We start from the raw sequence: 25,545 nt of genomic DNA, 5'->3' as shown, positions 1-25,545 counted from the left end.
GCGCTCCGGCCAGAGCCTTTTCCCACTGTTCCTGGGCCGCCTCTGTGGACCTCTCCGTGGTGCCAGCCCCTTTCTGACGAGGACCACTGGGGACTTTGATCCAGAGGCCAGTGGGGACCAGGGGCAGGGCAGGCAAGTGATCAGGGGGCCAGAGAGTGAGGGGTGTCCCACTCATGACTGCTCTGGGATCAGGGTCAGGTGCCTGGGGCCAGGCTGGTGGGCCAGCAGGGACCCCCAAGAGGACCCGGAGGGCCGAGCAGTGGTGAGCGCAGGGCCTCCCGCCCCCTGCAGTGCCCCCATTCGACATGGCCCCCCTGGCCTGCTCCTGTGAGCACAAGGACGGGCAGGCCGGCAGGGCCGCCCTGCAGGGCCCTGCGCTGCTCCCTGGCAGCCCTGGGCCGGCTCTTCTCCTTCTGCTTCCGGCCTGAGCTGGCCTGCTGGCCACCTCCTTCACCAGCGAGCGCGTGGTCAGTGCCTTCCTGAGGCTGCTGAGGGGGCTACCCCACCCCTGTCTCAAGGGAGGCTGGGCCCTGCTGCCCCTGGATGCAGCAGCCAGGCTCAGCTACTGCTCGGGCCTCGTGGTGAGTGGGCGCTTGGGCTGGCTGGGGGACACCATGGGACGAATGTGTCCCCCAGCCCCCAGATGCGAAAGCAAGACTGCTTGGATCTTAGCCAGACTCTGACCCAGTGAGGGCCTGCTCCTTGGAGGCTCAGAGAAGCCGCTGAGTTCCCTAGGGCCACCCAGCTAGCAGGGGACAGAGCTGAGTGCAGGCCCGGGGCGTGGGGAACAGAAAGAGCGTGGGCTTTGCAGTCAGAGCCGAGTTTGGGCTCAGCTGTGCCCCTCTGTTTGGCTGACCTAGGGCTGGCCCCTCCGCTGACCTGTGCTGTCACTGAGGCGCGGTGAAGGCGGCCCCAGCCTCTTGGGGACTGTGGGGACTGGCGTCATGTGTCGTCACGAAGTGTCACTCAGCGAGCAGAGCCATCTCTATCATTACAACCCCCCACCCCCCGCACCCTGTCGCCGGGTTCCCGGGTTGGGTGGCCCAGCCCGGGCCGAGACAGAGGGCACTCGCAGTCCACCTGGTGACAGGCAGCGCTGTCCGTTAGCGCAGGCCTCGTGCGGCCCTCGAGACCCCCTCCATCCTGGTCTGTGGCCTTCACCAGGCCCTGCAGTCTGGGGCCTGAAGCCTGAGAACATGACAGGGAACAGGAACCCGGCCATGGGGGCTGGCGGCAGGTGGCAGTCAGTGGGTGCAGCCCTGGAAGGCATGGGTCCCCCACTGTCCCCCACAGATGGGCTCTTGGGCCTTGGACTCGGGTCTCTCCCAGGGCCAGTCTGTGCCTGGTGCTGTGATGGCCCAGCGAGGCCCTTCCCTGCACAGTGCAGCGGCGGGGGTTTGGGGGGGGGAGGGCTGGTAGACCAGATGGCTCTCTGTCCTCCAGGAGGGTGACATCCTGGTGGGTGCAGACAGGTTCTACATCCAGCCACTGGGGAGGAAGCACCGGGTGCTGGTGCATCCCTGGAGGGGGGGTTGCGCAGCCCCACCTGATCCACCGGCCCACCCCTGGGACCCCCATCGTTCCAGGTACAGCTCCTGGGAGGGGGATGGGGCTGTGGGCAGGGACGGCTCTGGGGGAGGGGCCAGCTCTCCTGATGCCTGGGGTCATGCAGAACGGCTGAGCTCCACGAGCCACTTTCGTGAGCCTGCAGGGCGTGCCAGCCCACGGGACAGGCCAGGGGAGTGTATGGCCACCAGCTGTGCCCTCAGACTGTCTGCCCGGCAGACACATAGACCTCCTGCCTCTGGGGAGCCGCTCACCGTCTACGGTGCGAGTTCACTGACACGGGCCTTGGAGCCTTGGGCCCTAGGTCAGAGGTCACTGATAGTTCCCACGCTGCAGATGGGAACCCAGAGGCCCAAAGATGAGAAGTGGCTGCTGCAAGCCTACGCAAGGACTCCCGGGCACAGCCAGGGCGGGAGTCAGCCCTGTTGCCCGCAGGCCTGCTCATGCCTTCCCCAGGCTGCGTCTGTTGCAAGCACGGTGGGGTCCTGGGCTTTTCTTACCATCCTGGGGCAACGTCGTTCTCCAGTGTCCCCACAGTGGGGCTTTGGGGTGACCAGAGGATGTAAAATCCACACAGTAGCTGACTCCTGGACCTCGCACTGCCCGGCATGCCCAGTCAGCCCAGAGGGGTGGAGTGAAGTGTCTCCACCCAGGACGGCCGTCCTCCTGAGACCTGGCCACCCCTCTCCTGTGAGCCGGCGAGCCGCCTGTTCTAAAAGCCACAGTGTGAGTGGCGTGCGAGAGGCTGGCCCCTCCCACTCCCTGCCCGAGGAGGCAGCGATGTCCTGACTCTGTTGGTGGCTGTCCGAGGGCACAAAACCACGGGCGCTGAGAAGCCAGCTCTAGGAGGGCCAGTGTGGAACTGCTCACTCAACACCGAAAACAAGCTTATAGTTACGAAAGGAGAGGGGACGAGTAGATAAGGAGTTTGGGATTAACATATACACGCTGCTGCCGCTGCTGCTGCTGCAAAGTCACATCAGTCGTGTCCGACTCTAATGGTAAAGAATCCGCCCGCCAGTGCAGGAGATGCAAGAGACTTGGGTTCTATCCCTGGGTCGGGAAGATCTCCTGGAGAAGAGCGTAGCAACCCACTCCTCTGTTCTTGCCTGGAGGATCCCATGGACAGAAGAGCCTGGTGGACTACAGTCCATGGGGCTGCAGAGTCAGACATGGCTTAACAACTGAACACACACACACATGCACACACACACGCACACACGTGCACACACACACGCACACATAACTGCGTCACCGTGCTGTAGACCTAAAGCTAGCACATTTTAAGTTACATCAGTTAAATTAACTAAATAAATGCTTAGTAAATTAATGATTAGAAAAGAGCTAGCAAATGGCTCACTCAGTCTCCCTGTACCAGAGGCAGCTCCCTGTGAGAAAGCTGAGGCTGGGGCCCGCCAGCTCCCCACTCCCCACAGTGGGGTTTCCCACCACCGCGGCTCCAAGCCCACGAGCAAGGGGATGGTGAGGCCTGGCCATGCAGGGCCCTGAGGTCAGCTGGCCAGGTGTCCAGAGCCCCGTTTCACCCGCTTTCCAGGACCCTGGCTCTCAGCCCTGCCCCTCTCTCACCAGGCCGCCCCCCTGCCCCTCGCCTCCAGAGACGGGCCGCCGGGCATGTCCTGCACCTGGAGCTGCTGGTGGCCGTGGGCCCTGACGTCCACCGGGCCCACGGGGAGGACACAGGGCGCTACATACTCACCAACCTCAACATGGTGAGAGCTCCCTGGGGCAGTGGGCTCTGTGGGCAGTGCTGGCCGGGGGGTGGGTTCGGGGGTCTGGGGCGTAGCAGTGGTCCTTGGAGGCCACCGCTGGCCCGTCCTTGGGAGCCTGTGGACATAGCGTCCCACACCCGGGGCTTGTGCACAGCGTCAGTGGGCTGGCTTATCTGGTGGGTCGAACTCGGTGTAAGCCTGAGGCTGGGGTCACCTTTGAGGCTCAGGGTCCTCGGGTGGGGAGAGGTGCGGTCTGTTCTTATTCCCCCCTCAACTGGGGAGTGCAACCCCCAGCCTCTTGCTCCTACTCCGGGACCCTCAAGCCTGGCCTCTTCCCCAACGTCCCTTTGACCTGGGGGCACCTCAGCTCACACTGCCCAGTAGTGGGGCTCCCACGCTGGGCTCTCTCGGCGCCCTTCTTGCGGGCAGCCCCGTGTGGGAGGGGCTCCCCTTCACTTGACTTCTGGGGTAACAGTGGGGGCACGATGCACAGCTCCCACTAATTATTATCTCAGAGACAAAGAGGCAGCATAGAAACAGGTGGCCCAAAGCTGATGATCGTGTTCCCGCTAGAGCTGTGTATTTACTTGTAAATACACAGAAACACAAGTGTTCTAGGCAGCCGATACCCCTGCTGGCAGCACCAGGGCCCAAGCTGCTCCCCTGGTAAGTGGGCCCTGAAGGGCGGGCAGCGCCAGAAGCTGGGGCCCTTGGCATCACCGTGTTCCCAGTGTCAGGTGTGCCCAGCTGTCTTGGACGAAAGGCAAGGATTCCCCCTCTCAGAGCCGCAGGCCCTCCGACCTCTCCTGTCTCCTCTCAGGGGTTCTCTAGGGTTCCCACTCTGCAGGGAGGCTGGGTCCCAGTGGTCACACCCCTGAGGTCCCAACCCCCGGAGAAGCTGGCTCAAGTCCAGGACAAGCCGGCTTGGGTTTCCAACTGCCAGCCCCAGAGAAGAAAAATATTCCCTCTAAGTCACTTGAAAGCTCTTGTTTTCAAGCTTTAGGGGTCCCTCCACCTCGAATATACTGAAATTTGATCATCAAACCACGCTCCCTCTGGCCATTTGTGTTTGATGAGGCCCAGCGATGGTCAGGCAGACTGCAGACTGGCTCCTTCCCAGATGGCACCAGTCGTGGTAACGGCCCGCGTCATGACCGGCCACCCCACCTTGTGCCGGCTGCATCGTTGCTGAGTCTGCCAACAGCTATGCAAGTGTTTCTCTCCCTCTTACAGAGGAGGGAAGTGGGGCCCTGAGGTTAGTTAACAAGATCCTGAGGACACAGGTAGGTAGGGGGAGAGCCTGGTTCAGACTCAGGTCAGCTGAGGCCGGTGGCGGCCACGTCCTCTCTGCCGGACGCCACGTCTCTAGACAAGCTCATGTAAACAACCACCGTGCAAGCTGACAACAGTCGGCATCTCGGCAGACGCACTGGGAGAGCTGGGAACCGGGCGCAGGAGCACTCACTTGCTCAGTCGTGTCCACCTCTTTGCGACCCCAGGGACTGTAGCCCACTAGGCTCCTCCGGCCATGGGATTTTCCAGGCAAGAATACTGGAGTGGGTAGACATTTTCTTCTCCAGGAGATCTTCGCGACCTGGGTCTCTTACTGCAGGCAGACTCTTTACCGTCTCAGCCACCAGGGAAGTCCGTGTTTGAAAGGAGCATTCTAGATGGATGGCAGTTATTCGCATCCTGTTGTTTCGGGGTTCTCTGTGCTGGCCTTCCTGAGCCGTGAGCAAAGGGAGAGCCAGAGGACGGACTGTCTCTATGGCCGGCTTCCAGCTGGAGGACCAGCGCCTCAGGTCCCCCCCAGGCTGATGGAGCATCCTCTCCAGGCGCCCCACCCCCACCCTTGGATCCCTGAAGTCGGCTGCGGCCGCCCTCATGTCTCACCTCTCCTGCCCACCCTTCCACAGGGGTCGGAGCTGCTGAGGGACCCATCCCTGGGGGCTGAGTTCCGAGTTCACCTGGTGAAGATGGTCATCCTGACCCAGCCTGAGGTAGGTGCTGAGCCGGGAGCCCAGTCCCTGGGGAACCTGTTTCTGCCGTCTTTAACCTCTGTCCATAAGATCCGCTGGAGAAGGGATAAGCTACCCACTCCAGCATTCTTGGGCTTCCCTGGTGGCTCAGCTGGTAAAGAATCCGCCTGCAGTGCAGGAGACCTGGGTTCGATCGCTCGGTCGAGAAGATTCCCCTGGAGAAGGGAAAGGCCACCCACTCCAATATTCTGGCCTGGAGAATTCCATGGACTGAATAGTCCATGGGGTCACAGAGAGCTGGACACGGCTGAGCGACCTGCACTCCACTTCTCCAGTGCCTGCCAGCAGGGGTGATGTTTTCCTGCCCGCCGGCCCTGGCCTCGCGCTCCAGCTCTGCCCTGCTGAGCCCCAGGCCGCTCCTCTGTGCCCTGGGATGGTAGGAGTGTTGTCACGAGGACTGAGGCTGCGGCAGCAGTCAGCACCCTGCTTGGCGTGGATCCCCTAAACGTGTGCTCTGTTCCCGGCCTCCCAGGATGCTCCGAAGATCACGGTCAACATCACTGCGTCGCTGCTGAGCGTCTGTGAGTGGAGCAGGAAGGTCAACCCCGAGGACGACGCCGACCCCGGGCATGCCGACCTGGTCCTATACATCACCAGGTAGCCGAGCCCCCCGTGGGTATGCCCGCCTGCCTGGGAGCTGCTCCCGTTCTCTGCCAAGGTGGCCTGCTGGCGGGCAGGCACTTCAGCGCCCCCTGGGTGTCTGTTCTCTCTTCCTGAGGTTTGACCTGGAATTGCCCGATGGTAACCGGCAGGTTCGGGGGGTCACCCAGCTGGGGGGCGCCTGCTCCTCCTCCTGGAGCTGCCTTATTACTGAGGATACTGGCTTTGACCTGGGGCTCACCATTGCCCATGAGATTGGGCACAGGTAAGGGGCCCCATGCCCTGGCCCCAAGCTCCAGGCAAGGACGTGACCTGGGGCGCCCAGGAGGGGAGGTCATGGCTGGCGGGGGTCCCAGGAAGAGTCAGGTGGGAGGAGCCTCTACTCTTGACCCCAGTGGACTCGGGAGGGTAAGGGGCAAGGGCTGGGAAATCTGATACTTCTTCATTACCGAATAATTAAAAAAAATTTTCCCCCCAAAATATAAGCAAAACAAACTTAGGAGTTAAAAAGTGATTTTTGTAGGAAATTCATGTAAAGGAAAACAAAGCTGTAAAAATGATCCCGAATCCCACCAGTTGGAGAAAACATCCATCTTTTCTTTACACACGCACGTACGTCATTTTTATCACAAAATTGGGATTATGCTGTACGTTGGTTAACTGCCTTTTAAAAAATTTTTTCCACGTAACCATTTTTAAATTAATTATCTTTGACTGCGCTGTGTCTTCATTTTCCTCTCAGGCTTTCTCTAGTTTCCATGAGTGGGGGCCACCCTCTAGCAGTGGTGTGCGGGCTTCTCATTGCGGCGGCTTCTCGCTGTGGAGCGCAGGCTCTAGGGGTTGTGGGCTTCAGGAGCTGCACATGGGCTTAGCTGCTCCGAGGTGTGTGGGATCTTCCTGGCCCAGGGACTGAACCTACGTTCCCTGCATCGGCAGGCAGATTCCTAGTCACTGGACCAACCAGGGAGGCCAAGTGAACCGCCTTTTTACGTCAGAATATATCCCGCCCGTTCCTCTCCAGCCCTTCCGCAGTGTGTGTTGATGTTCTCGGCGTGCACGTATTTCACTCAGGCCTTTCCCCCGTGTTGGATAGTTGGATTATTTTCAGACTTTTCCTCATGTGACTGTTAGACGCTCTTTGGGCAACTCTGTACTCCTCCGTGTTGTTTACTAAGAGTGGAGGGTGTCTTGCTGTTTTGATTTTTAGTCTTTTCATTATGAAAGCAAATACCTGCTTTCTGTGAACATTCAAATAGTACCGGAGACTTCTAAAGTGAAAAGTGAGTGCCTAACTGCCTCACCCACTGGCCCCCCACTCCCACACCCTGCCTGTTAGCCCTCTGATCCCGGCAGAGTTCCCACCCCCACCTCCAGGACAAGGCTGGGCTCCGCGACCCACAGCTGCCACTTTTACGCTAGCTCTCTGCACCTCTGCCTGACTTCTCCCCCCACCCAGCCATCACAATTCCTCCATCTATCTGTTCTGTAAAACAAATATTTATTTAAATAAATAAGACCCCATGGGGTCTTAGTTGCCCCCGCCACCCCCTGCGCCATGTGCGATCTCAGTTCCACTGCGCTGGGATCCAGCCCTCCTCTGCATTGGAAAGTGAATAATTCTCAAGCACTGAACCGCCAGGGAAGTCCCTCCCCCATCTATCTGGTTTGGAGAAACAAAGAGGAATTGAAAACTGTTGCCTTCCACTGGGAGCAGAGACCCTGGCCAGAGGCGCACCTTCCCACTTCCCCACAATGCGGTGTTGTTACTGCGTTCACCCCACCGACCCACCCAGGTCAAGAAGGCGAACCCCACCAGGAGCGCCGTCCTCCCAGATTTCAAACCCCGAGAAGAGTGTGGCCTGCGCGTTTCTAAAGCCTTTAGATGTGTCTCGGCCCAAAGAGGCCAGAGCCACCTGGCCGGCCCAGCGCTCCTCCCTGGGTGGGGGAACAGAGTCTGGGCGGCGGCGCCACGCACCGGGCGAGCCCGCGGGAGTCGAGGGTGGGGGGTTACCCCGGGGCGATGCCGCCCTCAGAGCCGCCTCCTCCGCAGCTTCGGCCTGGAGCACGACGGCAAGCCGGGCAGCGGCTGTGGGCCCAGCGGCCACGTGATGGCTTCGGACGGCGCGGCGCCCGCCCCCGCCCTCGGGGGTCCGGCGTGGTCTCCCTGCAGCCGCCGGCAGCTGCTGAGCCTGCTTAGGTAGCACCGCCCGGCCCCGCCCCGCCGCGCCGCGCCCCTCGCCCCGCCCCTCGCCCCGCCCGGCCGCGCCCCGCCCCGCCCCGCCGCGCCCCGCCCCGCCCCCTGCGCCCCGCCCCGCGCCCCCCTCTCCACTCCGCGCCCCCTCCTCCCGGCCGGCCCAGCCCTCCAGCGGCCCTCCACCGGTGTCCGCTCCCTCTCGGGGGCACGCCTCCATCTCGGCCTTCCTCGCCCTCACCTCCGGCGCCCACTCCTCCATCCCGCCCCCTCCCGGGGTCTCCCACCCGGGGTCCACCCCCGGCCTGAACCGCGGCCTTGTCGCAGCGCAGGGCGGGCGCGCTGCGTGTGGGACCCTCCGGGGCCGCGGTCCGAGCCCGCGGGGCGGCCTTCCGATGCGCAGCCCGGCCTCTACTACGGCGCGGACGAGCAGTGCCGCGTCGCCTTCGGCCCCACGGCGGTCGCCTGCACCTTCCGCGGGGAGCACCTGGTGAGTCTGGCCGTGGGGGACGCGCTCCGCCACCCGCCCCTCTGCACCAGGGCCTCCCTCTGCCCGCTTATGCCCCCACCGCCCTTCTCCGCCCTCTGCCCGCTGGCCCAGACCCTCACATGCCCCCGGAAATTCTCAATTTCTGGACAAGGGCCCTCACCTTTTCCTTCTGAGGAAGCCCCACAAATTATGCAGAGCTGGCTCTGACAGAGCCCCTGAGCCAATGGACCTGCGCAGGTGGTTACCAACAACTTCCAACCAATGGGAGCTGGAGGGCTTCCTGGAGGAAGTGACCTCCAAGCTGACCCTTACAGCAGGAGTGGGAGCTGGAGTGGGAGGGGAGCTGAAGGTGGGGGTCTGCCCTAAAAACAGACTTCCTCCCAGGGCTGCACAGGACTTGCAGGCACTTTTGCCTCTGTGAGCCCCTTCCTGCTGATAAAATACTCGGAATTACAGCTTAGTGTTTTCGTAAAATATGTGATATTACAGATGTTGTTATAATCACAAATATATTAATGCTATATGTTAGGACATGCTATTTGATCTAAAAGACCTTTTTCTTTTCTTCCGATTTTAAAAGAAATGGAGACACTTTTGTGGGCCCTCACCACTGTTCCTGTTCCCAATAAAGGGGTCAGCCAGGCCCCCCTCTCCACCCTCCACTGCCCGGGGTGCTGGCTGTGTCACTGTCTTGTGGTCTGGGAGAGACAGATGCGGCTGCACACTGACCCCACGGGCCCTGGGGGCCCCTCAACTGGCCATCTGTCCCGCCTCTTAGGACGTGTGCCGGGCGCTCTCCTGCCACACGGACCCCCTGGACCCAAGCAGCTGTAGCCGCCTGCTTGTTCCTCTCCTGGACGGGACAGAGTGCGGTGCGGGGAAGGTCAGCGGGGCGTGGAGGAGCATGTGCGTATGTGCGTGTGTGTGTGTGTGCGCGCGTGCTCACGTGTGCTCACCCAGACCCGCACCCCGCAGCACTCCTCCTGGGGTGGAGACAGCTGGACCTCAGTAAGTGGGGGCAGAGGGTCCTGGCGCTGTCCTGGGCAAGCTGGTCAGGAGAGGTAAGCAGCCCAGGGCTCGCCCCGTTCCCCTGCATGTGGCTTTATTCCAGGTTTACGGGACCCTCACAACTCTGCTGGAGCAGGCGGGGGTCCAGGGCCCTCCTCTTGACCTCCTTACTGCTCTCGGAGATGCCTGCTGCTGGGCCCGGTGTGGTGGCCTGTGGACAGGGATGTGTTGTCAGCGGCCTCACAGAGGGGCAGGGTTTCTCGTGACCGCTTGGCCACACGCCTCCATGTGCCCCACCCTGGTCACCTGTCCTCCAGCTCCCCTGTGCATCTCCTCTGCCTTGTGTGGCCAGAACCTTCCTGCAGTCCCTGCACTGTGGACTGATGTCAGCTATCCTCTGTTTAGCATTGGCTCCTGTGTGTGTGTGTGTGTGTGTGTGTATGGGGAGGTACCCTGTGGGTGCGGGCATGCCCTGAGTGTGGGGTGCCTGTGGGTGTAGGATGCTCTGGGTGTGCGGTACGCGTGAGTGTGGGTGCCTGTGGGTGTGGGGGCTCTGGGTGCAGAACACGGCCCCATCCTTCTCTTACAGTGGTGCTCCAAGGGTCACTGCCGCTCGCTGGCGGAGCTGGCCCCCGTGGGGGTGGTGAACGGGCACTGGTCTGGCTGGGGGCCCGCTAGTCCTTGCTCCCGCTCCTGTGGAGGTGGCGTGGTCACCAGGAGGCGGCGGTGCAACAACCCCAGGTACTGCGTGGAGGTGGCCGCTCCGGGCTCCCTGGCTCGGGGCCCTGGGTCACCTCTCACCCCATCATCTTGTGGGCATTTTCAGGCCTGCCTTTGGGGGGCGCGCGTGCGTAGGTTCTGACCTCCAGGCCGAGATGTGCAACACCCAGGTAGGCCTGCTTCCCTGGGCAGGGGAGGGGCTGCGGTCAGAGGCCGCACTGGCCTGGAGGAGCCCAGGGGTCAGGACGGCTGTGATCTGTTCACACAGGGCACTTTCGAGAGCAAAGCGGTTTTTGTTGATACCTGCCTGTTATTTCTCAGTTGGTAAAGAATCTGCCTGCAATGCAGGAGAACCCGGTTTGATTCCTGGGTCGGGAAGATCTGCTGGAGAAGGGATAGGCTACGCACTCCAGTAATCTTGGGCTTCCCTTGTGGCTCAGTTGGTAAAGAATCCGCCTGCAATGCGGGAGACCTGGGTTCGATCCCTGGGTTGGGAAGATCCCCTGGAGAAGGGAAAGGCTACCCACTCCAGTATTCTGGCCTGGAGAATTCCATGGACTGTATAGTCCATGGGGTCGCAAAGAGTCGGACACGACTGAGTGGCTTTCACTTTCTGGACCACAGCGCACAGTCCAGGCCTGTCCGACCACTGAAAACAGCACCCCCTGAAGTGTCCCTCTGCTTCCCCAGGGCCACTGCCCTGCAGTGAGAACACCCCTCCTTCCCACAGCCAAGCCGGATACTGGGAGAGCACGGGTGATTCTTTTAGTGATGAGTTCAGGTGACTTTCACACCCGTAAAGTCAACCATGTGAAGTCGTGTGGTTCAGTGTTGTCTAGTCCCTTCACAACACCATGCGGCCACCACCTTTTTCTAGTTCCAAAGAGTTCCCGTCACCCCAGAGGAAAACCCCAGCCCATTAAGTAGCCACTCCCCTGCCGCCTCCCTCCAGCCCCCGCCAGTCACCAGCCCACTTTCTGGCTCTGGGGGTCTCCCTGCGCCAGACATCTCATGTAAGGGGATCATGCCACGCGTGGCTTTCTGCACCTGGCGTCTTGCACTGGGTGCACGGTGTTTTCACGTGCAGCGTGTGTTTGACTCCACTCCTTCTCGTGACTGAGTGATGCCCCACTGGAGGGAATGTTACCCAGGGAGGGCCCATTGGGCCGCACCTTGCTCGTCATTCATCCGCTGTCCCTTTGTCGATCCGTTTGGGCTGTTTCCATCTTGGGTTGTTGGGAATAGCGCCACTGCAAACATGTGTGCGCGTCGACTGTTTGGAGTGCCAGATTTTCACCCTTTGGGGTGTACACCTGAAGCTGAATTGCTGGATCACGTGGTGACTCTACATTTAACTCCTTGAGAACCTCCAAGCTGTTTCCCGCGGCAGCTGAACCATTTGGCCTTCCCACCAGGAATGTACGAGGGTTCCGATGTCTGCACCTCCCCTCCAGCACTTCCCTGTGTTCCCCACATGGCCATGATAGAGGGTGTGGAGGGCTGGAGAGACTCCTCTGGCCTTGACGTAAGATCTGCGCGTGGTGAGGCCGTCCCTGCCCGCCTTCCCCAGGCGGACTCAGCAGGCCCACTCCGATCCTTTTCCTCAGACTCCAGTGCAGAGCAGGCTAGGATGCCAGCCCACCTCGGCGCCCAGCTTCTGGTGCAGAGGCCCTTTGCTCTCGGCTCCTGTGGCTTTTCCAATACTGGTACCTGCACAGACACAGTGCAGTTTGGTCGCTCAGTTGTGTCCGACTCTTTGGACCCCATGAATCACAGCATGCCAGGCCTCCCTGTCTATCACCAACTCCCGGAGTTCACTCAAACTCATGTCCATCGAGTCGGTGATGCCATCCAGCCATCTCATTCTCTGTCGTCCCCTTCTCCTCCTGCCTTCAGTCTTTCCCAGCATCAGGGTCTTTTCCAGTGAGTCCGCTCTTCACATCAGGTGGCCACAGTATTGGAGTTTCAGCTTCAGCATCAGTCCTTCCAATGAACACGGAGGACTGATTTCCTTTAGGATGGACTGATTGGATCTCCTTGCAGTCCGAGGGACTCTCAAGAGTCTTCTCCAACACCACAGTTCAACAGCATCAATTCTTTGGCACTCAGCTTTCTTTATAGTCCAGCTCTCACATCCGTACCTGACCACTGGAAAAGCCACAGCTCTGACTAGACGTAGCCAGACGTAGTGGATGCACATAAACGGGGCCTCCCTTCTGCCGAGCTCTCTGCCTGGCTTTCTTTCCTCTTCGTTGCCGGGGGCAGACCCTTCCCTGTGTCCTCCCAGACTCTTGTTGAATCCTCCTGTCGGCAGAGGAAGGCTCTCTAACCACACTCTCCAGGGCTGGGAACCGAGGTGCAGCCAGGAGTCAGTCTCAAGCCTGCGTCTTCATCCTTGCACTGCAGGGGCTCTTGCTGTCTCCCGGGGGTGAGGGTTCCCTCCCAGAGCCCCTGGCCCCGGCCCCTCCTGTGCCCGTCCTTTGCGTCCTCCATCCAGGCCTGTGAGAAGACCCAGCTGGAGTTCATGTCCGAGCAGTGCGCGCAGACGGATGGCGAGCCCCTGCGCCTCTCCCCGGGGGGCAGTGCTGCCTTTTACCGCTGGGGGACCGCGGAGCAGTTCAGCGAAGGTGGGCTGGGTGGGGGGGCCAGGCCCGAGACCCTGGGTGGGGAGCATCCCTGGGGGAGGCCCAGCGTCACTCTGATGCTGTTGGGAGCAGGCTTGGGCTCTGCATCCCCCCGAGCATCCCAGCCGCCCCGGCTCAGCCCCTTGCCGGCAGGTCAGCCCTGACCTCTCCTCCCTGAGTCTCCGTCTCCCCGCTGTAAAACGGAGATGAGGCGTAGCGTGATGCCGGAGAAGCACTCAGCTCATAAGTCGGCACACTCACCACACGGTGACGCGATTACTGCCTCAGGAGGCGGGTTAGGTGGGAAATAAAACCCACGCCAACCCCGAATGCAAAGAGCCCAGTGAGATGGCGCTTGGGGGTCAGCGAGAGCCCACTCGAATCCGGCTTCACGGAGCCTCTGTCCCTGGCTCCCTGCACCCTCCCACCGGGCTCCTTGTCCTTCTGCTTCTCCCCAGGGAACACCCTGTGCAGACACGTGTGCCGGGCCGTCGGCGAGAGCTTCATGGTGCGACGTGGGGACCGTTTCCTGGACGGCACGCGCTGTGTGCCGGGCGACTCTCAGGACGGGGCCCTGAGCCTGTGCGTGTCCGGCAGCTGCAGGGTAGGTGTGTGCGGGCGGCAGAGTGCCCTTCTACCCTCTGTGGCCCCGAAGGCTCTCCCCAGAGAAGCCAGGGCATGAAGGGGCCTTCGAGGGGGTCAGGTCTGGGGGTGCGGCCCCCACGAAGCTGCAGCAGAGTCTGTGCTGGGTGGTGCTGGGGAATAGGCCGAGCTTGGAGTCAAGAGCCTTGTGACCTGAGGCAAGTCATCTAAGCTCACCTCCTATACCAAAATGGCAGAAACAGCCGGTTTGGTTGTGTGAGCCTCAAAGGCCAGCCCTGTCCGACGACACCGCCGGGGCCTCCTCACCTGCCGCTTTCCTCTGCACAGACGTTCGGCTGTGACGGCAGGATGGACTCCGGGCAGGTGCGGGACGCGTGCCAGGTGTGCGGCGGGGACAACAGCACGTGCCGGCCGCAGAATGGCTCCTTCACTGCCGGAAGGGCCAGAGGTAGGGCCTCCCCGGGGGTGAAGGGCATGGCTCGCCCCAGCCTCCAGGAAAAGACACCAGCCCAGAGCCTGCTGCCTGGGTGGTGGGGCTGCCAGCTCGCTTGGTCCTGGGCCCTCCCATCGGGCTCCGCCTCCCCAGGAGGCTCGGCCGCCGATGAGGGGGCGCATCCCTCACGGCTGCTCTCGGCACATGTGGCACGGAAGAGCAGAGACACGGGAAGCCTGCGGTTGGAGGGATCTGAGCACGGGGGATGCTATGCTTGGAAAATCCTTGACTTTGTTCTATTTGTGCCAGAAGTCAGGTCTCTTGCAAAGTTGGTCGAGGAGCTAAGTCCCAGCTCCCTCTGGCGCCGTTTCCTCCCTCTGACTGTGACCTCAGCGACCTGAGACCACCCGCTCCTCTGCTTCCTCCTAGAGTACGTCACGTTCCTGACCGTCACCCCCAACCTGACCAGCATCTACGTCATCAACCGCAGGCCTCTCTTCACGCACCTGGGTGAGCTGGCCAGACCGTGAAGTTTGAGGGTATAGCTCCAAGGTGTCCTCACTTCGATGCCACCTGCAAGTTTGCCACCCCCAAATGCTCTCAGTTGGGGGATTCACCGGGTGGACCCCTGGAACTCTGAGAGCTGTTACACTCACAGTTACAGCTTATTACAAGGGACAGCCAAAGGAAGAGATGCCTAGGGTGGCGTCAGGGAGGGCTCTGAGGCCAGCCTCGAGAGCAGCCGCACACGCGGTGTACTGCCAACCCTGGGAGCTCTCCTGAGCTTGGTGCCCGGGTGTCATGGGGCTTCCTTATGTCAATGAGGTTGAGGGACTGATTGATCGCTGCCCGGATGTTTACGATCTCGGTCTCCAGCTTGGCTGAGGCTTGGTCACTCAAAGCCCCCACCCTAAATCACGTATTTGACCTTTCACCCTAAACAAAAATGTGTCAGGTCAGGCACAGGGCGCGGGTCAGACCTGTCTCTGGGTAGGGCCGATCTCTTTACACCGTGGGTCTTTATGTACAGAGGGTTCCCTTCAAATCTGGGTTGGGGTGCTCACCCTGAGGTCCCTGTGCCTGCACTTTATGAGGGAGCAGGTCCACAGTGCTCCCCGGGTTCCGGGAAGAGGCACAGAGTAACGTGTGGGGAAGCCTCCCTCGGTCAGACACCCTGTGCGTCTCAGAGTGTGGGGTACCAGCAAGGTCTGCTCCTCAGGAAGGCGGGGGGCCCTGGGGCGGGCGTGGCAGCTGAAGCCCTGGACGTTGCATACTGTCTGTCCAGTTGTCCCCTCTCCCTAAACAGGGCCATCTGTGGGAGGGGGCGGTTCTGGCTCCTGGGGGGTGGGGGCCCTGCAGTGCTGACGGCCCCTTCCCCACAGCGGTGAGGGTGCGTGGCCACTATGTTGTGGCTGGAAATGGGAGCATGTCTGCCAGCACCACCTACCCCTCCCTCCTGGAGGACAGCCGCGTGGAGTACAGGGTGACCCTGAGTGAGGACCGGCTGCCCCGCCGGGAGGAGATCCACATCCAGGGCCCCAGCCGGGACGACGTGGAGATCCAGGTGACCGCAGGGCCTCCGCTGGTGTCGGCCTGTCCATCAGCTCAGAGCCACACCTGCTCCTTCAGCAGCCGCTGGGGGGCCGGGGTCCCACTCAGAGCCCACCGGAGCCCCTGGAGTCCTGAGAGTGGCTCAGAGAGTCCTGCAGAGGGGCCGGGGTCTTCCCAGGAAGGGGCCATGCGGCTGAGGTCCGGGAGGGCGAGCTGACGCTGGGGGAGAGCAGAGCGGGGAGAGTCTTGAGGAAACAGGACCTGCAGTGGAGAGGCTCTCAGGGGCGGGGAGGAAGGGGGCCCTTCGGGTGAGGAGGCTACTGGAGGGCTGGGCAGACCTCGAGGGGCCTTGCTGGCCGTGTGAGGGGTTCAGGCTTCCTCCCGGGGGTCTGGGGAGCTGTTGGGGGGCCCTGTGCAGGTGCAGTGGGGATTGGGCCATGTCAGACCCCCCGATGGAGGGCGTGGGTCTTGAGACAGCAGGGGAGGCCGGGCCGACGGCCGGGTTAGAGACCCCTGTGGGATCTGTTGTCTCAACAGGAGGATCAGAGGCAGCCCAGTAACAGGGAGCAGGGTGACCCAGGGGTCAGGAGCCTGGGCAGGGGCTCAGCCCAGAGTTCAGGCTCCACAGCAACTTGGGGCAAATACTTAGCTTTTCTGAACCTCCGTTTCCCCCATCTGCGAAATGAAACTGAGCACACCGAGATAAAGTAATTGTGCAGATTCATCTATTTTTTTCCCCAAAATACTGCACAATAAGCGCTTGGCAAAGTGTTGGCACCCCCGGCGTGCACACGGATAGCAGGCCTACCTCCACGGGCCTGGGGAGTGGACCTGTGCGCCAGGTAGTGTTGGCCGCAGGCCCCACCCGGGCCGCTCAGCGTGGGTGTGGGTTTTGCTGTCTCTCTGGGGCAGACGGAGCCCAGGCTGTATCTGCATGGGTCCTTCCTGCTGGGACCTGGCCTGCAAGCGGCCCCCTGTGTGCTTTGCTGAGGAAGGTGCTTGGAGGGCTGGACGGAAAGCAGTGGAGGGTGAAATAGCCCTGGAGAACCTCTGGGGGTGGTCTGAGTTTTGAGGGCCCCTGGCTTGGTCTAGCAGCCCACCCCCTGCTCCCACAGCTGGGGAAACAGCAGGGGCTCCCCCAAGAAGGCCAGGCCACAGCACTCTCCCGGGGAGCAGTTAACCCCTTTCCTGCCTCCCCATGTGTCCTACCTAGTTTAGCCCCCTCCCCACCCCTAGGAGTCTACTTCCAAATGCTGGCTGTCGAGCAGTTCTGTTGGCATCCTTTGCAGTGCGGATAGAAACACAGATTCCCAGGCCCTGTTCGGGGCCTCTGACCCCTGCTGGTGACGGTGGGGGATGGTGTGTGTGCCGAAAACCTGCACGTTAGCTGAGGGCTGTGATGGGTGGGGGCAGGTGCTGGGACCCAGGAGCCTTCTCCTGGCTTCTGCGCACCAGGATGGCCCCTCCCGGGACCCAGGGACCTTCCTGCAGTGCAGACAAACCCGCCCTCCCCCAGCCACCATGAGCTCCTGGAGCTGGGGCAGTGTCCTGGCCACAATGTGTGGCGTGGGTTCAGCATCAGTTTCGGCTTGCTGAGTGGAAGAACAAAGGGGGAGGAAGGCAGGGCGGAAAGCTTCCTGAAGGAGGTGGCCGTGACAGCCGCACTCTCCGGGCAGGTTTACAGGCGCTACGGTGAGGAGTATGGCAGCCCCGCCCGCCCTGACATCACCTTCACCTACTTCCAGCCAGAGCGGCAGGCCTGGGTGTGGGCCCCGGTGCGGGGGCCCTGCTCCGTGAGCTGCGGGACAGGTGGGGCCCGGGGCGGGGCTCGCCTGGAAGCCTGGCATGCTGCCTGCCCTGCGGAGGTGGCCCAGCCCCCATGTTCCCCTGCAGGGCTGCGCCAGGTGACCTACAGCTGTCGGGACCAGGCCAGCAGCGAGTGGGTGGAGGCTGCCCACTGTGCGGGGAGCCGGCCCCCAGCAGCGTGGCCAGAGACCTGCAACCCCACGCCCTGCCCCCCCCAGTGAGTGCTGGCCGTGGCCCCCGGGGGTGGGGGTGGCTCAGGGGCCCTCGTGGCACAGCTGGCAGGGTCTGGGCATGTCCTTGATCAGCCCTGGCAGCGTCCCCTGGGACTCGGGCAGACCCGAGTGGCTGGCCAGCCTGGTGTAAACTACTGCCCCTTTCTACGGGCAGCTCGCTCCCTCTCTGAGCTCAGGTGCCCACCGCCCGGGAAGAGGATTGCCCTGCCTGCGAGGGTTGTGGCGTTGGCTTGGGGAGGGACCACAGCCTGGTGGGAGCACGACGCTAAGGACAAGGCCGTCCGTGTTGGGTACGGGGCGGGGGCAGCCAGCCGCTGGCACTTTCAAACAGATGTCCTCAGGCTCAGGTGCGGCTCAGGGACACCTGGAGAGCTGGAGGGCTGGGCTGATGGCCCCCCGCACGGTGTCTAGGTCCCTGAAGGGACCTGGGCCCCGCCCCGGCCAGGGAAGTGATCTGACGGGTCACAGACAGATCTGCCTGATGCCCTGGTCCTGTCCTCAGCTGGGTGGCTGGAGACTTCGGCCCCTGCAGTGCCTCGTGTGGGGGTGGCCTGCAGGAGCGGGAGGTGCGCTGTGTGGAGGCCCGGGGCGGCCTGCTGAGGACCGCGCCCTGCTCCCAGTGCAGAGCACTGGCCCCGCAGCCGGCGGCCGTGGACACCTGCAATTCCCAGCCCTGCCCCCAGAGGTGAACATGGGGTGGGCAGGGCCCCCCAAGGCCAGATCCAGGCAGAACCTCCTTGGTGGGGCTCGTCCCTGTGCTGAGCCCTTCCCTTTAGGGGTGTCCCCTCTTCCCAAGACCTCTGGCTGGGCCCCACCACCCTCCCACCCAGGAGACCCTGGACTGGCCAGTCCCCTTTCTTTGAACTTTTTTTTGAACTTGTGACGTCCGAGCAAAACCACAGATGTCCAGCCACAGACGTCACTTTGCCATTGCCGTTGTCCACCCCACAGTGTTCCAGCTGACAGAGACTTATCAGTCTGATTGCCGCTAGCTGTCTCGGGGACCTGAACCAGCCTACTCCCTCTCTGGGTCCCAGATTTGTCACCTGGGCAGCAGGGAGGGGGTGGCCTAGGCTGCTGGTGGTCCGTGGGTGGCTCTGGGCACCCTCTCCTTCCCCCGCATGCTGTGTGACCGTGGCAGACACAGCAGTCACTGCTCTCTCCTGCTGAGGGCTGAGTCTGCCCTAGGATCCTCTCCACACGGTGCTCCAGGCCACCTCCAGCTCTCAGGGCCGGCACAGGAGATGCATTTGCTGTCCCTGAGCTGGCGAGCTGCCTGCATCTGGCATGTGCCTCCTAGCACTGCTGGATCTAGGTCGCGTGGAGCCACACTTTTCTCTGGTTGGGAACCCGCCTTTGCCTCTGGAAGGTGGGAGGGTCAGGGCTAGTCTCTGCGCCCTGGGTGCCGAGCGGAGGCCCGTAGCCGTTCAGCCAGGCTGCAGGGAAAGGCCCCTGGCCTTGCCTCTTTGTGGGGGGACCCTCTCTGGGCTCTTGGAGACTGGGGAGCAGGTTCACCACCTCTCTGTGCCAGGAGCTGGCTTGCACAGCCGCCCAAAGGCAGAGGCAGGGCCTGACAGCTGTGTCCCGTCCTCAGGGAGACAGACGCGTGCTCATCGGCCTGTAGAGCAGACCCGGCTGTGCAGAACACGACGTGTATGCCGGGGGCAGATGGCACAGGGCTGTCGGCAACTGCTGGACCCTGCTCTGCAGACGGGAAGCCGCCTGCCCTGGAGCCCTGTGTCGAGGCGGCGTGTCCTCCTGGCTGGGACCAGGTGAGCATCCCGGGAGAAGGGGGAGCTCTGGTTACACTGGCCTCCTGGCCAGAGCTGAAAGATTGCCCTCGTGCAGGGCTGCTGTCCTCGGAGGCCCCTGGGCAGAGGGCAGACTTTGACACAGAGCTCAGGGTGCTGGGACGCCCCCTCCCCACTGGCAAGCAGCCTGAAGCATCCAGGGAAAGTCTGATAGGACGGTGGCACTTTGCTGCCAGGCTCCCGCCAGTGTCCACAGGCTCAGGCTGGGAGGCGTCGCTTTCAGACAAGCATGCTGGCCAATGCCCCCGACTTCCCCAGGCTGCGGTGTGGGGGGGTACTTCAGGGCCAGGTGTGCCTGCGGATCTGGCTCCCAAGGCCCAGCACCGTCTGCCCCACAGTGACTGCTCACGCTGGTGTAGAGGCCAGGATGGGGCATGAAGGCATCGCTGGGGCCAGGAAGCCAGTGTCCCGGGAAAGCAGCCGCGGGGGTTGGTGGCCTTTGGGTTCTGGTAAACACTTCTGTTCTCTCCTGAAGGAGTGTGTTGGGTGGAAGTGGAGGGCCAGGTGCTCGGGGGTCTGGAGGTGGGAGGCCCAGACCCACCAGCTTGGTGCCTGGCCCCTGCAGCTGGACGTCCAGTCCCCGGGGCAGGAGGCCGTGTCCCCAGCAGGCAGCCCCAGGCTGGAGGCACTTGCTGCACACGTGTGGACACCCCTGGCGGGGCCGTGCTCTGTCTCCTGTGGTCAAGGTGAGGCCCCCGGTGCTCCTAATGGTCGGCTAACTTGAGAAAAGCATTTGAGGTGGCGTACACAGGACATGAAGTGATAAGCAAGACTGGGGCCAGCCAAGTACAGCAACCAGGTGAACTTGCCTGTTGATTGGCTGGAAGGTAGGAAGTGATCATAAAAGCCAGCCGTGCTGGGACTCAAGAGCATATTCTTAAGGTCTAAGGCAGGCCCCAAACTTAGCTCTGAGCTTTCTGGAGGCCAATCTAAAAAAGCAAAAATTAATGTTAAGATACAGAGTGTTTTAAACTAAAAACCCTGGGAATTCCCTGGTGGGCCAGTGGGTAGGACTCCCTTCCGTGGCCCGAGTTCAATTCCTGGTCAGGGAACTAAGACCCTGCAAGCTGCGAGGCAAGGCTGAAAATAACTACCTAACTAACTAACCTAAAACCCTAATCACTCGCTCAGCTAAACCCCAGCATGTTTAGAATTGAGGCCAGAGATTTCTTTTGTGGATACTCCTAAAGGAGAGGTTCAAGGACACAGCCCTTAGTAGGTAGACACAGTAAGAGGTTCTAATGTAGCAACTCTTACGATGCCTCTCAATAAAAATGATCAGCCACCATTTTTGAGTGCCTACTGTGTGCCAAGCACTTTCTGTGTGTGCGTGCATGCTCAGTCATGTCCAACACTCTGTGACCCTGTAGACTGTAGCCCACCAGGCTCCTCTGTCCATGGAATTTTCCAGGTTAAGAATCCTGGAGTGGGTTGCCATTTCCTTCTTCCTGGGATCTTCCTGACCCAGGGAACGAACCCGTGTCTCTTGTGACTCCTGCATTGGCAGGCAGATTCTTTACCACTGAGCCACCTGGGAAGCCCATTAAGCACTTTCTAGTCTCCTGGAAAAATCTTGATAAATATCCCTCCAAGTCAGTCTCCATTAGATGAAAAATCTGAGGCTCAAAGAGGTTAAGTCACTGTCCAAGGTCACACAGCTGGTAGGGGTCAGAAAGTGAAAGTCACTCTGTCGTGTCCGACTCTTTGCGACCCCATGGACTATACAGTCCATGGAATTCTCCAGACCAGAATACTGGAGTGGGTAGCCTTTCCCTTCTCCAGGGCATCTTCCCAACCCAGGGTTTGAACCCAGGTCTCCTGTATTGCAGGCAGATTCTTTACCAGCTGAGCCACAAGGGAAGCCCAAGAACACTGGAGTGGGTATCCTATCCCTTCTCCAGGGGATCTTCCCGACCCAGGACTCGAACCAGAGTCTCCAGCGTTGCAAGTGGATTCTTTACCAACTGAGCTCTGAGAGAAGCTGGGACTCAAATCCAGGGAGGCCTCATCTGCTAGAGCTGTCCAGGGAGTGGGGCACCTATGATCCTTGCTGACCCCCTTCTCGGGGCGCGGGGTCCCTCCTTCCTCCCCGCAGGCCTGGCAGAGCTGCATTTTGTGTGCATGGACCCAGCCCTCAGGACACCTGTCCGGGAAGAGCTGTGTGACCTGGCAAGCAAGCCTGGGAGCCGGCGGGAAGTCTGCCAGGCTGCCCCATGCCCGGCCAGGTGAGTCCGAGGGAGGGAGGCCGTGCAGAGGGGCAGCAGTCTGGGTGCCCCCAGGAGGAAGGAGTGCCATCCTGGCTGCGGCTCCCTACGGAGCGCTGGCCTTTCCTCCCTGCCGGTGGGAGACCTGAGCCTTGGCACCGTGCCCTGTGACCTGTGGAGGCGGGCAGATGCCGCTGGCTGTTCGCTGTGTGAGGATGGACCAAGGCCGCCTCATCTCCCTGCCTCACTCCAAGTGCTGGCCCGTGCCCCGGCCTAGGCCCCTGGAGGCCTGCAGCCCGGAGCCCTTCCCTGCCAGGTGGGCCCCTCCCTAGGGAGGCAGGTAGTCCTAGGCGAGCATCCTTGCAGGGTGGCATCATCACCTCCCATTAGCTCCCAAGCCTTGTGTCCTCACCCGTAGGAGAGGGTCATACTGGCACAGGAGACTGGGGGCTGGGCATTTATCACACAGGGTTTGGAATGCCGTAGGCACTTGCGGTCAGAGGCTCGTTTTTCATCACCTGCTCTTTACTGGGCCCCTACCATGCCCAGGTTCTGTGCTGTCACAAGGGGACACCACTGCTAACAAGACAGTCAGGCACCCCTGGGCTCATGGAGCAGACGCTGGGGGCTGGGGGTGGGGGGGACAGATGACGAAGATTGATGGGGAGATATATACATGTATGTGTGTAAGTGTTGGTTTGACGTGGAAACACAGTGGGAAAGAAAGTTGGGAGTCCTGGCGGGGGCAGGTCCGGGTGATGGTGGGTCTGGGATTCCTGCTGGAGACCGATGTCTCTGTGGGGCCCCTTGGGTGCCCCGCCCCTTCCCCATTGCTTTTCTGCGCCCATCTGCCCTCAGCTTCCCCTTCTGCAAAGTGGGGTCTTCTGAATATTCTCTGTCCACTGTGCTGAGCCTCTCGGGGGAGACTTAAAAGTGACTCCCTGGAGAGAGAACCTTTTCCAGGCCCCTTCCAGTCTGGGGTGGACGTGAGGGAAAGCCAGGCTCCCCCAGGGCGCCCCCTGACTCCCCGTTTGCCCCAGGTGGAGGTACAAGCTGGCGGCCTGCAGCCTGAGCTGTGGGGGAGGGGTGGCGCAGAGGATCCTGTACTGCGCCCGGGCCCACGGGGAGGACACGCACGAGGAGATCCTGCCGGACACACAGTGCCAGGGGCTGCCCCGCCCGGAGCAGCAGGAGGCCTGCAGCCCGGAGCCCTGCCCGCCCAGGTCAGCAGCCCCAGCGTGGGCAGTAGGCAGCCTGAGCGCCTGGTGTGTGCCGACGCGGGGCCAGGTCTGTAGGAGTTACAGGGAGTCTCGGGGCACCAGAAATAGGACCCCTACCCCTTCTCCTGGCAGGCTGCACCCGGTGTCATTCTAGCAAACTCAGTTGCTGTCGGTTCTAATGGGGGTGGAGTTGGGGGCTTCCCGGTGGAGGAGGCAGCATCTGAGCAGAGCCCGAGGGCTGTCCACCTGGGGCGCAGCACCACTGAAGCCACAGGGACAGCGCAGGTTCCGCCAGGAGGGTGCATAGACGGGTGGGAGCCCGATGCGGAAGCTCAGATGTTCACCTGCCTTTCTCACGCTGCTCCCGTGGCTTCCTCTTTGTAATTTTGCACTTTAAATAGTGCAGTGCTCCTCTGTGTCACTCAGAAACATCCAGAAGAGAATGTAAGTCACCCATGTCCTACCACCAGAGTTCACAGATGCTTCTGTATCTCTGGGTTTCCTCCGTCTGTCTCCTTGGTTTTAAAGAAGCATGCCACCACAGGATGACTTCACGTAGATTGAAAGCTTTAAACTCATCTGGGATGCATTTGGGGTCTATCGCAAAGTAGGGGGCTTCCCATGTGGTGCTAGTGGTAAAGAGCCCACCTGCTAATGCAGAAGACATAAGAGACTCAGGTCCGATCCCTGGGCTGGGAAGATCTCCTGGAGGAGGGCATGGCAACCCATTCTAGTACGCTTACCTGGAGAATCCCATGGACAGAAGAACTTGGTGGGCTACAGTCTATAGGGTCACAGAGAGTCGGACACGACTGAAGCAACTTAGCATGCGTGCAAAGCAGGAGCGCAGACTACTTTTCCAAATCACTAGTAGCGGCAGCGTTTGCTGCGTTCCACCCCGACCCCGCCAGGTGCCCCCTTTACTACACCTGACTTCTCCTGTGTGGCGGATCTGTGTTGAGGGCTTCCTACCAGGCTCTGTTGATTTACCCCCCCACCCACTGCCACCCCCAAGTCAGACTGTTTTCATCGCGGGAACTTGATCCGTATCCATTTGCTGTCCACGCCTATGTCTCTTGATTTCCCTGCTCGTGCTGAAACGTGCACTCCATTTATTTTTGTGCATCGGGTTTGAGATGATCTGGGATTTTTTAAATGGAAATTTCGTGCACACAGGAGCTCTGCTCACCCCTGGAATGTCCCTGTGGCCACCCTGGGCTCCTTAATGTTCTGGAACATTCCAGGCGATTCTTGTGCACCTGCCTTCCCGCTGCTCTTGTCTGTGTCTCAGAAATCCCTCCCCAGGCTCTGCTCAAAGTGCCGTCACAGGGAGGCAGGGGGTCCTCCCTGGGACACTGTCCTGACGTGGGGTGGGCACACTGCTGCCCCCATCTAGTGGGTGGAGGCTGGGAGTGCCCCTAAAGACACCCTCCGCTGTACAGATGGCCCCGCGACAAAGACCCATCCAGCCCAAACGTCACGAGGTGGAGACCTGTGTGTGCTCTGAGGCGGGTGGGGAGGACTTGGTCTGGTTCGTGGCCGTATCTTGGCATCTAGAACAGCGCCAAGCCCGCAGAAGGCACGGGATCGGGATGGGGCATCTCGGGTCTCGGGGCTGGGGCAGGCTAGCATAGTGATTAGGACTCCAGGCCCCAGGACAGCCTGCCTGGCTTCAGCCCCAGCTCTGAAATGTACCAGTTGTCATCATTTGCTGAAAGATGATAAATCACCATGGGCTGGATTGAATGATGGGGACGGAGATCAGCTGTCCATTGTCCCGAGGCACCGCTGCCCCATCCCTTTTCTTGACCCAGCCAGCAGCTGGTGCCACGGGTGTTCTGTGACAAAGGAGATGGAAGGCGGGACCTTCTTAAGGAAATAGAGCTCTCTTTCCTGCAGAGCCTCCCCCGTGCCACTCAGCCTGGTGATGGGCCAGGAGAGGCCCAGGGGCTGCGCTGCTGGACGCCCCCCGGGGCCCTGGAACCTGTCCAAGGAGACCCCCTGGGCAGTGCCACCTCTGGGAGAACTGAGCCTCTCTCTGGGGTCTTCTCTTGCTGCAGGTGGAAAGTCACGTCCCTCGGCCCGTGCTCAGCCAGCTGTGGGCTCGGCACGGCCACACGCTCAGTGGCCTGTGTGCGGCTGGACCGCGGCCAGGACACGGAGGTGGGTGGGGCAGCCTGTGCAGGCCTGCTGCGGCCGCAGGCCGGCGTCCCTTGTATCATCACTGACTGTGCCTACCGGTGGCATGTCAGCGCCTGGACGCAGGTAAGCGCTGCAGCGGGGGCTGGCTGGCCAGTGCGTCAGCCGAGGGTCCTCATGCATGAGGACCGTGGGCAGGGGGTTGTGATCCCCTGAAAGGAGGGGGAGAGCCAGGTCTGCTAGGGCACGCAGGGATGGAAGACACAGCAAGGCCTGGAGGTGTCAGGGGACAGGTAGGCCTTCAGAGGCCCCGAGGTCTGGAGACGCTGGAAGATGAAGGGCTGATAACTCCGGAAGGTGAGCAGCTGCCATCCCACACCCAGCACCTTGCAAGGCCCTGAAGGTAGATGGGGCTGGGTCCCTCCCCACGGAGGGGCTCGCTCACAGCGCGGAGGGGAGAAGAGGCAGAGCGCGTGGCCACCAGCGTCAGGATGCCCCCTGGGCATCTGGGGTGGAGAGATGATCGCTTGGAAGGGGCAGCGCAGGGCGGGAAGGCAGGGCGAGCACTGCGCAGCAG

At 61.4% G+C, this 25,545-nt stretch overlaps 1 protein-coding gene across 1 annotated transcript in view; it reads left to right on the top strand.

Annotated features, from left to right (window-relative positions):
* The window catches only part of ADAMTS13 (ADAM metallopeptidase with thrombospondin type 1 motif 13), a 30,850-nt gene that overhangs the window by 877 nt on the left and 4,428 nt on the right, over positions 1-25,545 (top strand). Inside the window, exons 3-23 of the mRNA XM_055400767.2 lie at positions 3,157-3,296; positions 5,213-5,296; positions 5,808-5,932; positions 6,054-6,200; positions 7,986-8,132; positions 8,454-8,616; positions 9,395-9,499; positions 10,214-10,365; positions 10,451-10,514; positions 12,842-12,971; positions 13,427-13,572; positions 13,899-14,019; positions 14,434-14,514; positions 15,387-15,568; positions 17,232-17,364; positions 17,449-17,578; positions 19,189-19,366; positions 19,971-20,091; positions 21,501-21,630; positions 22,650-22,832; positions 24,890-25,094. Of these exons, the coding sequence (XP_055256742.2) occupies positions 3,157-3,296; positions 5,213-5,296; positions 5,808-5,932; positions 6,054-6,200; positions 7,986-8,132; positions 8,454-8,616; positions 9,395-9,499; positions 10,214-10,365; positions 10,451-10,514; positions 12,842-12,971; positions 13,427-13,572; positions 13,899-14,019; positions 14,434-14,514; positions 15,387-15,568; positions 17,232-17,364; positions 17,449-17,578; positions 19,189-19,366; positions 19,971-20,091; positions 21,501-21,630; positions 22,650-22,832; positions 24,890-25,094 (2,867 nt within the window). The remainder of the gene's footprint in view (positions 1-3,156; positions 3,297-5,212; positions 5,297-5,807; positions 5,933-6,053; positions 6,201-7,985; positions 8,133-8,453; positions 8,617-9,394; positions 9,500-10,213; positions 10,366-10,450; positions 10,515-12,841; positions 12,972-13,426; positions 13,573-13,898; positions 14,020-14,433; positions 14,515-15,386; positions 15,569-17,231; positions 17,365-17,448; positions 17,579-19,188; positions 19,367-19,970; positions 20,092-21,500; positions 21,631-22,649; positions 22,833-24,889; positions 25,095-25,545) is intronic.

This window comes from Moschus berezovskii, chromosome 11, assembly GCF_049115385.1.
Source record: "Moschus berezovskii isolate FMDL1 chromosome 11, NW_MosBer_1.0, whole genome shotgun sequence".
NCBI lineage: Eukaryota > Metazoa > Chordata > Mammalia > Artiodactyla > Moschidae > Moschus > Moschus berezovskii.
The sequence above is the reverse complement of the archived record's forward strand: the minus strand, read 5'-3'. Positions and strand labels throughout refer to the sequence as shown.